At 40.6% G+C, this 12,476-nt stretch overlaps 1 protein-coding gene across 2 annotated transcripts in view; it reads right to left on the bottom strand.

Annotated features, from left to right (window-relative positions):
- DAPK2 (death associated protein kinase 2) overlaps positions 1–12,476 on the bottom strand; it is a 43,092-nt gene that overhangs the window by 18,085 nt on the left and 12,531 nt on the right. For both annotated transcript variants that reach the window (XM_019619433.2, XM_031555290.1), the window contains exon 3: positions 5,817–6,038. In XM_019619433.2, the coding sequence (XP_019474978.1) occupies positions 5,817–6,038 (222 nt within the window). The remainder of the gene's footprint in view (positions 1–5,816; positions 6,039–12,476) is intronic.

Below are 12,476 nucleotides of genomic sequence, written 5' to 3'. Positions count from 1 at the left end.
CCGTTATCAACTGCGTTCTAAGACATAAAATAAATGTAATCAAAGAAAATTGAAGTAGCAAAACACTTCCATATAGTTAGAAAAGTCCATATTTACAGACAATCTGGAGCACTGTGCTCTGGCCTAAGGTGTGCCAAAACTGCCTTTAGCTCCCTCCCCTCCAAAGGAAGGATTATCTTTCCCTAATGCATTGATGCTGCAAGGTTTGATTCATCGAGAGTTATGAAGGACCAAAAAGAGGTGGACTGTCTGATAAACCTACAGACATATTGCAATAGGTAGGCTTCAACGTTAACTATTCCAACTGCAGTTTTCCAACATTTTCACATTGGATAAGATACAGGAAACAGAGAAAATTGCAATAACCAGCAACTGCTGAATAGTTGCTTACCAGCTGCCATCAGTAACATGAAGCAATGAGATCTGCCAGCAAACTTTTGTCTCCTTTCCAGAACAGCCATTACAGTGGCTGTAGAACCAATACAAATTCTTGCCTGACATACACTGACAGGAAAGCATTCATTTTGTGCTAATAAGCAAGCAGATTGCAGCAGCCTGGAAGGTACCCAAAATTGTTGTTTCCAACCAAGGGAGTGCTACAAGTTAATATGAGTTCTCAAAAATGAAATTCCATATGTATTTAGTACATACAACTATTTCTTTTATCTCATATTGAGAGCCTCAGTGCTACTTTTTCCATACATCATGAAAGAGGATTATCTGGATAATGAATTGTGCATTGTTTGCAGTTGTTATTCACATTTACACTTACATTTCTTGCCTTCAGTTCACACTCATTGATAATCTATCATAATTCAATTTTTCTCATGGCAGTTATTTCTCAAAATGGTTGTTTCTCTTGGGCTGAGATGTACCACTTTCCTGTGCTCACCACTCCAAGCTCAAGAGCAAGACTTGAACAATTCAACAGTAAATCAGGAAAATAAATTTTTGGCCCTGTTGTCTAATGAAATAGCAGTAAAAGAACTCACAGGTTCAAGTGCTTTGAGTTAACTGAGTGCTGTGACTCACAGGCTAGTTAGATCACACTGCCTGTGCACTGCAGAGATCTTTTAGGCAATTAGTCATTCCTCTGACCCCAGGCTCCTTTCTAACACTGGTGGTGACAGACAATGATTCCCTACACTGCCTCATTCCAAGCAAACTACTGTGAATGGTCACAGAAATTGCAAGAAGTCAACAGCAAACAAGAATCCCATGTCAAATGCCAGTTTTTGGCTCATTTCTTAGCTTTCACTGATACTGTGGCTGACAGTATAATAACCATTCTGTTTTGAAGGCACTGATTTACACAGTGCCTAATGACCTGCCTGCCAGTTATGGGACATTTTTCCACAGTTTCCACATTGGCAAGAAACTTTCTATGCAACATGAGGCAGGACATTTCACCTGCAGAAGTCTCTTGATCTGTAATTGTTGCTACTAAGTGGCTGGCAAACAAAAATAAATGACTCAAGAATATGGTACAATAGCTGCTCCAAAAGTGCCTCTTGTTTTATTATGTTGGCCCACAACATCAGAGGTGAATGTTGGTAGCATGGCAGAAGAATGTGAACCTTCCCCCAAATATTCCAGCATTACTTCCAGAGTGATCTACATACTTACTCTTACTAATTTTGTATACAATTTACTCAAACCTCATGTTAATGAGAAATCATCACATCTCTTCTACTGAGTTTTCCTTTAGATTGGTCTCTTAAGACTCTGCAGCTCAGGCTAATGTCTTCGGCTTTACTACAAGACACTGGAGATTTATGCTGAGCTCTGACCTTCAGATAACAACACTCGTGTTTGTTTTACCAGCCTTTTGCTGGTAAATTAGCAATGAGAATTCAGACTCTCTGAATCTTTTTTTAAATTTTCCTTATTTGTTTTTCTGTTGTGTTTTGTACCTTGAAAGTTCCCTCTGCTAAATTTTCTGGCATTCCTTTGTACATATATTCTTGACATCCTTAGTACAGTCCTCTGTGCCAAAGGAATGCCTTTCATAAAGTGCCTTGGGGTCTGTGCTCTCCTTAAGTGGTATCTTCATTTGCAAGTGCTGGTGGAGAGAAGGCTGAGCTGAAGTGTTGTCAGGCCCTTTCAGACAGAACTTATTATTAGTTCTCATTGAAAAGTCCGCCATGAGAAGCTTCTGCAGTGCAAAAGGGAGAGAGAGTAGAGTGCCTGCATGGTTACATTCCAGAAGGGTAGCAGAAAGTATCCCAGTGCAGCTGGCTTCCTGCTGGCAGGGCCAGACTGCTGCAGGAGGTGACCGCTGGTGTGTAGTTTGAATAGAAATAATTAAGGAAACGAGACTTGCCTGCTCTTTGTACACAAATTTCAGCAGAGACTAGCAGATCTCACTTACAGATTCCTTTAATAACTTGTCGCAGCTGCAATCATTTTTTTAGCTATCTAACCCTACTACCCCTTGGAATGCAATGTTCTCTGGCTCCTGAAATGCACAGAGTAAAACAAAAGCAGTAAAAAACTTGTGAGTCCACTGCAGGTTACAACATTTGAACAACCAGACAAGTGTGTTTTCCAAATCAACACCACAAATGAAAGAGGGAGTGCTCCCTTCTTGGGGGACTTCATCTTACAAAAAATCCCTTCTTCCGGTCTCATCTCTTTCTCTCTTATCACGTCATCTTTATTTCCAAGGAAAAGAAAGAAGCAAGTGGATGACACTTTGCTCTTCCTGCAAAGTCCAATAAATGATAAAGCTGGCTTATTTCTTAGGAACACTTACTTAGAGGAGTCCAATGTATGAATCAGAGCTACCTTTAAGCCACTTCCGTTTTGGCAAAGCAGCTCAAGGCAGAAACCAGGAGACAGAGAACAGCAGCAAGGTCACCAGAAACTGAGGGGAGCATAACCCTGGGCAGCGTGCATGTGGAAGGGCAAACTCTGGGCCTGCCTAGGTGCACATTACAACAGTGCTCTTTCTGCCCCTGAACAAAACAAACAGCATCTGTAGAATCTGTCCCCACATAAAGGGAAGATACCACTGTCAGTGCCAGCACAGCCTGATTTGGAGAGGGTGTCAACACTTAAGCCAAAGCCTGTTTTAAACATCCAGGCAGCTTCTTCAATTAATAAGAACACTGGGAATATTCTTTTGAAGCTAAAGTCCACTGCAGCTTGTCATAAGATTAACTGGCCATGTGCTGAAAATGCTTATCTGAATAAACTGCAGTGAGTATGAGACTGATAACAGTGTGTCAGGAGTAGAAATCATCTGCTTATGGAAAGAATCTACGTAGCTTTATTAGCAATTATCATCATCCTCAATTTGTGTGCAGCAGCAGAATGCAATGGCCTTAAGTTCAAAGTACTGTTACACTCAGCCCTCTAAAAATGAAATGATGTGGATGTGGCTTTGGATGTGGCCCTGGGGAGTCTGATCTGGTAGTTGGCAACCCTGCACATAGCAGGGGGGTTGAAACTAGATGAATTGTGGTCCTTTTCAACCCAGACCATTCCATGATTCTATGATTCTGTGAAATAAGCTACTGCCTGACAAAAATACATACAAAATGTGCCAGGCCATGTGAGGACAGGAAGAAGTAGAAGTTAATGAAATGGGAGGTTGCTTAGTAGCTGACAGTCAAAGAGAGCAAGCTTCTTTCCTGTCTTCTAAAGCAAAGACTTCTAGTTACAAAGGCTAACATTTGGCCATACACACATACTTAACAGATGCTCACCACCACTCACATGCCATCTGCCAGCAGTCACATCAATCTCCAAGCACGCTCCCTGGCCTGACTGCTGACTCCCTTGGAAGACTAGTGGTTATTCATACAGCCTTGTTGTCTGGATTCCATGCACAAGGCCAGGGCAGGTGCTCTGGGGAACAAACAATCTGCATAATGTCAGTTATGTCGTTCCTATAATTCCTGCTTCATACACAAACTGCATAATTTACTATGAACCTAAAAACTGCTGTAAGTAGAAGACCTCTGGATGCTTCCTTGTTTACTACAGCTTTAGTTCAGTGCCATGAATTTACAAAGGGTATATCCCTTCTGCACAGCACCTCTAAAACTCAGGGATCTGTAAACTACATGATATCAACTCCACAAAAGAACAAAATATAGACCAAAAATGCTGTAACTGCTGTTTTCCTTTTATCACTTCATGGCAAATATTCATCCTGCTGGCCAAAGTCATACTCCCTGAGCAGCAAAGCTCTGTTTGTTACAATAGCCACTTCCATTGCTGGGTCTTATGAGTATGTGCATACAGTTCTGGTCTCTGGTTTGTGTGACAACGTTCAGCTTTCTCCTGAGAACTTTGTGTGTTGGCTGTTCTAACTCTGCAAAAGAAACTCTTCATTCTTTGGCAATTAGTCCCTTTTCAGAAAAGCTCTACTTCAGCTTCACCAATGTACGTTGAGGTCACATAGATTAAGTGATCGTATAAACTCTACCTCACCCCCTTAAGATTAACATCCCTGCATGTAATCTCCAACACATAATGTCTCTGAAGCACTGTTAAAAATTATATGACTGCTTTTCAAAATATGGCCAGGCCTTTCTGTCCAAGCCAGGGACTTTGAATCACAAATCAGGCAGCAGAAACAGGCAGGACATATGTAAAATGTTAGATTATAAAACATTACATTATTAGTCTGTGCTCTGCACCTGTCTAAAATGTTTCATCTCAGTTTGCCATCACTGAACACATGGGAAGGGCAGCAGAGTGGAAGAACGAGCTAATGTCTTTGGGACGTAGTATTTCTAGGCTGATGAAACAAACAGCAAAAAGAATTCACATAGGGAATTCCACAGCTATTGGAGAGACCAACGATTTTGACACTACTTCAGATTCTAATCATCTGGCATTTCTCTGCACTGTGAACACATACAAGCCAGGTTTTCTCACTTCCTTACAGCCAGTGAGAGTATGTATAGACAGAAGGATCAAAGGTGACTCCTTGAAATGCAAAACTCACATCCCATCCTAGCCAAGCAAAGGCTCCTTCACCATGTCCGTGTAAAAATGATGACTGACCACATCTCCAGCTTCCCTAGGATGGGCATCTATTCTTACAGGCAGGGACGTGCACAGGTTCTACAGAAAAAGCCACTGTTCTCTCAGCTCAGACAGAGAAGCTGCTGCTAGCTGCTTCTGAATCTCTTCTTAAACAGCACAAAGCTGACTATGTTTCACAGTCAAATATGATAATAATCATCCCAAACCAGCAGCCTGGCCACCCAGTGGGCCACAAAGCAAGAATGAGGCCACAGAAGTCAGGTCAGGAGGTACACTTGTCAGCAAGTCCTAAAAGGCAAGAGTTTTCCCCATCACATTGCAAGACAAGTTCTTCATTCCCACCCTGCTGCTATTCACTCTTAATAAGGAAAGTTTGGGGGTCCCAAAAATTCTTCCCCTACTTCCTCCCCTTTCCCTCCCTTTTTTCTCCTCATCTCTTCCAAGTGTCCAAGTGAGGAAAATATGGATTTAGTAGAACAGCTGAAAATATTGCAAGACTTTTGTGCACTGAAAGGGAAGACTGCAGGAAGTGCAAAAAAAAATAAAAATAAAAAAAGGGAGTTCGTGTTGGCAAACTCTTTTTCTTTTTCTTTGTTTTCTTAAAAATAGGCTCAATGACAATGGCCTCAGGTGATTTAAGGTGCACCTATGTCCCCAGGACACATGAATTGACCATGGGGCTGTTCATGAGCATCCTCATCCAGTTCTCCCACCAAGACCTGCGAGGCCTGAAAACACAACAGCTCCATTTTAACAGTACCCCTGTGCTCTGGCAGCCTCATCCAGCCCCAGAGGAAAGCAAATCCCTTACTCACAGCTCAAGGATGAGAACCACATCCGTCTTGTTCTCATAGATGTCGTGAAGCTTGATGATGTTGGCATGTAGGGTCTGCTGCAGAATGTCCACCTCCCGTTCTATTTCCTCACGCCTCACCCCACGACGGCTGGCCCGACTCTGACGCTTTTTAATGAACTTAGCAGCATACTCCAAACCGGTGCTTATTTCTCTACATTTCTTCACAATAGCAAATTGGCCACTGCAAGAACAAGAAGATAATATTCTCTTAAAGCTTTCATACAAACCTCTGGTAATATCAACAACTTCCTGAATATGCAAAGCTTGACCCTATGGCCCTTCTGAGATACACTGTTGAAGTCACACAAACTTGTTCGTGTTTCAATGATGAAGTTATGGCTCATGTTCAAGTTATCCTTTGCTGGATAATGCTCAAGGCATTCTAGTCTGCAACACAACACTGAGTGTTCTGAAAAGACATGAGTGCACTGAAGTATTTCCCTTAAGAATAATCTCTCTGAAAAGAACATAAGGGATTGATGAGCCTTTGAAAATGCAGAATTGGGCCCAACTAATCAGTTTTCAAAAAAAGAATGGTTTATTCATGTTTCTGTACTTCTCTTGATAACTTGGCTTTAAATTTAACTAGAACAAGTACATGTATCTCACTGCACTTCCAGGACAGAGAATTTCCCATCATATTAAAGAGAAAGCAGTTGTGTTAAAGATAAAAAAACAAAACAAAACAAAAAAACACGTAGCTGCCATTCGTTAATAACATTTTCCTGACTTTGTCTCCTAAAGTACAATATTCCACTTCAACTGTAATATTTCCCCTCTGTGTCCTGAAAGGGAAACACCTGGAGGTCAGATGACAAAGTCAAACAATAGTAACCCTGGAGGTTGTAGCCTTATGTCAGTGATGGGAACTTCTCAAGAGGAGGCAATTGTTACCAACTCTTCAATAGTAAATAGGGGAATCCACTTTGCTCTCATTTCCATGAACTACTCTCCCTACATCATGCCCTGGAGTGCACTGATGGAACTCAGAGAAGCAAAGCTTCCACAAAGCTGATGTCCCCTCCTGCTCATTTGTCCTTCTGAAAGTAACTGTAATCAAGCCAAGACATGTCTTCTCAAAAGTAAGACAGGTGGTTTGTAGCTAAAGATTAAAATGATATCAGTTCTGTGTGAGGCAAGAGTTTGGCAGGAAACAGTGACTGTTCAGAGGGTCCTTCTTGCTCATCCATTTGGAGTCAGTAACTTCTAGACAAGGACAATTGTGCTGTGCCTGAGGAATGTTTAGATGTTAAGATCTTTACAGACATACAAACAATGAAAAAAATCATAAGCTATTACCTTGAGTTTGCAGTTAGTTGAACCAGGACATGTAAGAGAGCCACTTCTACTTTAAAAGATGGTCTGTAGCTAAAGTAATGGAGGAATTTTGCAGATCTGATTTCTGGCATGAATGTACTGCCTATATTCTTTAGCAACCCATTTCCATCCCATCAACAAAAGAGGAAATGGTTTTCCTTTCTAACACACTACATGCCTATAGATTCTTGTACACCACTTAAAGCATCCGTCTTACTTTGCTGCTACAATAACAGACACATGTAGGACAGCTAGTACTGTACCACTCAGTGTAACAGGCTCTTGTCCCAGCTGATTCTGGAAAGCAGACAAAAATCTCATTTAAAACAGTAATGTGTTTCTTCTTGTGATGGTTCATTTGTAGACTTAAATTAAACACATCTGTACCTTTTATGCTTCATTTAAATTTATGAGACTGGAATTATGCACAGAGCAATGCATGTAAAGATTCAAATATCTACTGACTCCTTAGGCCGCTTAATGAAGATATTAAAATACTCATCAGTCTGAAACTATGTGAAACTTCTACAGCTTAAAGTTTCATCACAATCTTTAAATGTCAAGTAGTCCTTATTAAAATCAAGATAAATATTTTCCACATAATTCATGCTAAATTGCCTCATCTGTACACAAACTCCCCAATTCTTAAGTTTTTCTTAGATCTTAAAAAAATTAAACTTAAAAACTGACATATTTTAAGAAAAACAAAAAGCAACAAACAAACAAACAAACAAAAACAACAACCAAGCTTCCAGCTCAAGTAACAAAAAGAAATAAGAATATCTGGTCTCGACATCAGCTTTGTCAGTTGAAACAAATGAAGTCAGCTCCTCCACTGGGGATGAGCTTCATTCACTTACTTCTCTCTCTGCTCAATAGGAAGCCCAGCATTTTCACTGGATTCAATTAACTAAATAAACTACACTCATTTTTAAACTATTGTGACAAGCCTCTTTGGATCTAACGGTACTCCAGGATTATTCATTACTCTGCCTTTTCACAATCACCAACTCAGGAGCATAGACCTGGACATAATAATGATGCATAAAGTAAATAAAATAAACCAGGTGGTTAAAGTGGAGCAGCTGGAAAACAAGGAGCTGGTGGGGAAGTGTTATAATGGTGAGCTGTCAAGGAAAATTACTCTAATAGCAGTATTTGTTGACTGCACTTGATAAGTCTGATGGCAAGCTGCTGCTGACAGCACAAGTCTTGTAGCAGTATCTCTGCAATACAACCTACAAGAGTCTGAATGGAAGGAAAAGTTGTCTACCTCTTCCATTTGGATACCAGTTAAATGACCTCACAGCCCATCTGCATACATCTGTGATTTCAAGCAGCCAGAAGAATTTACAACTAACCTGAGGATTGCAGAAAACCTAAGCTGAAGGTTAGTTCTTGTTATCTATTTTTCCATTAGTGAAACTTCCTTTTGACATTGGGAAAGGAAAGGAAAAGAACACTGTATCCACTTTGCACAGGGCATGACTGTAATGTTAGAAACTTTACAGTGGTGGTAACACACCAAATATCTTGCAGACTGAGCATATGCTTTGCTTAACTGTAAAATGCATCATGTGATAACAGAGATGAAAAACGAGCCAGCTGTGATGACAGAACAGGACTTTGGTTATATCAGCTTTTGATAAAACTGCTGCTTCATGTAAATTGTATTTCATTTTGGCAACAGGAAAGGGGCAGGAAGAAGAGCCAGCTGGCCAATACCTGCAGAATAAGTCACTTGAAGGTAAGGAACCCCAGTTAAAAACCTTTGCCATGTTCACAATAATTATTGTAAAAACTAAGGAAATGTCAAGTCTGCCACGTACACCTCATATCCTACCAAAAATTCCTTAGTCAGAAAAGGCTTGGGCTTTATCAATTAATATTTGATAGATCCAGACTTTTGCTAAAAACATGCAAAATACAACTTCATTTTTTCCACTATGGCACAGAAATGTATTTCCAAATTGTAGGAGGAAATAGAACGCTTCTTATGTTGCTACAGAAAGCCATGGTCTCTTAATGAGGAAGCCAAATAGCTACCTTTGCCTAGAAGGTATAAAGCATAACAGGTATGCAAGGTCCTTCCACCAAAAGAGCCATCTGAGCTCAGCCCTCATCTACTCAGATTTACAAGAAGTCTCTGCTGATGGCCAACCACTTTTCAAGCAGAAAAATAAGGCAGTGAGCTCCTCATCATACCCATCTGCAGCTCCATTCTCTCCTGCCACAATACATTGTACCTATCTCTGATAAGGCAATAACTGGGAGGTCTCCTGTCCCTGAATATAAGCATAGCACCATTTCTTTAGTCAGGGCATTATATCCAGGCTTGCAAGGACAAGCTTCATCTTACAGATATCTTCACCTTTTGCTACAGTAATTTTTATCAGCCAAGATTTTTTTGTAACAATCAAATACACTCCCTAAGTGCAACCTCCCACAGCTACACTGTAGAAGTACTGAGCTCTTATTGGTTTTAATATGATTACATCCTTCACTACCTTGGCAAACAAGAGATGCGAGTACAGTTGGAACTCAAATTATGCAGCATACACTGCAATTATACTCAGAAACCTTATAATTACACAATGCACTTAGTACTTCATTAACACAGACAGCTGGTTGGAGTCTGTCTTCAACCCACAGAATAAAAAAATTAAAAATTAAAGCTGTCACTTGGCCCTCACTTGTTCTCAAAAGCCAGCACTCCATGGCAGAAGCAGCCTCCTCTTTCTGAGAGCTCAAACAGTGACAGACAGCCTGAAGTATTTCTTTCTGGTTTTCATTTTCAGACATATAGTAAACACTTCTCAGGAGAGAGGTGGAAACATATGGGACAAGTGTACTTATCCCCTTAGGATTCAAACACAAGTGGAATCAACACTGCTGCCATTTGTCAAATTCATTAATTAATATTTATGCTTCCTGATTTTGCTATTAGATGTAAACTCTAGAGAGCTTATGAGAATGAAATTCCTGCTACAAAATAAATCAGTCTTAAACATTACCCTAAAAGGAGTTCAATCTGTAGCTCTGAAAGCTATTTATGTAAAACAGCATGAGTTTCATGTTGGTTGCTGTTTGTTTTACAAGACACACACCCCAACTGGTCCAGGCTTTCTAAAGAGACATAGTACAGGTGCTGCTGTACTGACTTCCTTGACCTACTCTGCCAGCAAGCTCATGGAACAATATTACTTTATGACTGCTGATTATAGAAGTATATAGAGCTGCTTTTGCATTTAAAAAGCCCAATGATACTGTAGGTTTCATACACTTATGTTTACTTAAAAGCTTATGAAAGTAATAGTGACACAGGATAGGAATTCTCATGTTCACCTTCAACATACATAACCTGGCGCAGCTGTTCATCACAGCACTGCTTCCTTTGTAATCTGCAATTACCCCTTGGTGCCACAAGCACGCACTCTGTCTCCTCCTGCCCCAATCTTTGTGCCATTGCCTCTATTTCTGAACTGCAGGCTTTTTACTGCACCATTTAGTGATGAAGTAGATGTTATAAACCACAAGGAAAAAGAAAGATAAACGGACAATTCCTGAGACTAGGATATCTAAGGCTGTTACCATGCAATTAAGCACCAAACATACCCTATACCCTACTCTCTATTTATTGCACAGCCATTTGCTCCGTCCATGCTCACATCTGAATTCCCAGGGTCTTTATTAAAGCATCACAGGGGAATGCTATTTCCAGACCACCACAGAGCAGCAGCTGCTTTACCCTTCCACATAAGTAGCCCAGTGCTTTGCCAGGCAATGAGACATTATGGTATACTAAGAGAAGAGTTGAAGGCTGGAGAAGGGAACAAAGAGGGAGAAAAAGGTTTTAAACAAATGTTACAGGGGCAGCGCATTGCTCTACTTCTCTGTCAGATGTACTAAAATGAATAGTTCATGATGTCTCACCTGTATTTAACAATCAGTCAGCCACACTCCAGACTGCTCAAGAAAAGAACTTCTAGAGTCAAGGACCAAGCATTTCTGTGCCATCTATTGCATCTGCATCCAGTGGTAAGAATCAGACAGTGTCGACTTCCCAGAACTTGCAATCCAGCTGAGGCAAAAGGTGGGAGAAAGGAAAGTGTGTCTTCTTTGACAGAAGAGTTGACAGCACTGAGAAATTAAGTCATGTGTTTGATTTCACACTGGGAGTTGGTGGCAGATCTTACACTCTACAACAAATTCCACAGCTCAAGTGTCCAAATGTCAACTAAAATTTGCCCAAACGCCTGGTTTTTATTATAACACCAAAACGAAGATGACTACAGTCACCCTAAGAGCAGAGAGGTATTTATTGTCACAATTAAGCACAGGCTATCCTCAGCTGTGCCAGCAGATCAGGAGCATAAACAATAACTGCTGCAACCTGTCAGTTACAATATACAACACCCAATTAGGTACCACTTAAAATTTGTCCATCATTAATATAGGAATTTGCCGTAGCAATGAAGATAACCTATTATTTGCATTGCTAATATCATTTGGGAGATTTGTCACTGAGTTAGAACACAAAGAGACAATATTACTGGGTGGCTTTAGTCTATTTTCAGAAGCATGATGTACACGAGCACCAGTTCAGCTCGTGTTATTGTGCAGTTCAGAAGAAGATGTGGGGGAGAGAAAGTGGACAATCCAGAATAACTACATAACTTCTTGGTTTTTTTCTCGAGGTTTATTTTTAATAGTGGTCCTGGAGGTAATGCTCTGGGGCAGAATCTGACTCGAGTGAATGACAGAAGCACGCCCTGACAGTTTTGATCACCTCAATGTTAAGATTGATATTGTCACGGTGCATTCTAATAAGAAGAGCCTTTAAGCAACTCTATATATATGTATGGGTTTATCTGTCTACCTCTGATATGCTAAAAGCACCACACTGCTGAGCTGCTATCATGAAAGGCTGAAAATATGTAAACAAACCCCTGAGATGACAGTACAGGTTACCTGACTCCAGGCTGGCACTGGAGGGCAGTGCAGGAAGAAGTCAGGAAGCCGACCCTAAGTCACTTGAGAAGAGCAAATCGCTTCTTCCCTAGACACCAAACATACGTTTCCCTTCTGAAAGTATTCAGCCCTAACGTTTAATTTCATGTCTCTAGACATCATTAGAATTGCAATTATAATCACATATTTTTTCTAGTAGGTGTTCCTGCACAAAAATACACTACCGGATGGAAAGTAAAATACAGCACCTCAATCTCTTACCTGCCAGCCTACATGCATGCAGACTGCCGTAACCACGAGACAGTTCAACCCCCTTCTCATAGAGGACCTG

Source organism: Meleagris gallopavo, chromosome 12 (genome assembly GCF_000146605.3).
Source record: "Meleagris gallopavo isolate NT-WF06-2002-E0010 breed Aviagen turkey brand Nicholas breeding stock chromosome 12, Turkey_5.1, whole genome shotgun sequence".
NCBI lineage: Eukaryota > Metazoa > Chordata > Aves > Galliformes > Phasianidae > Meleagris > Meleagris gallopavo.
Note: the sequence above shows the minus strand (reverse complement) of the source record. Positions and strands in the feature narration are given on the sequence as shown.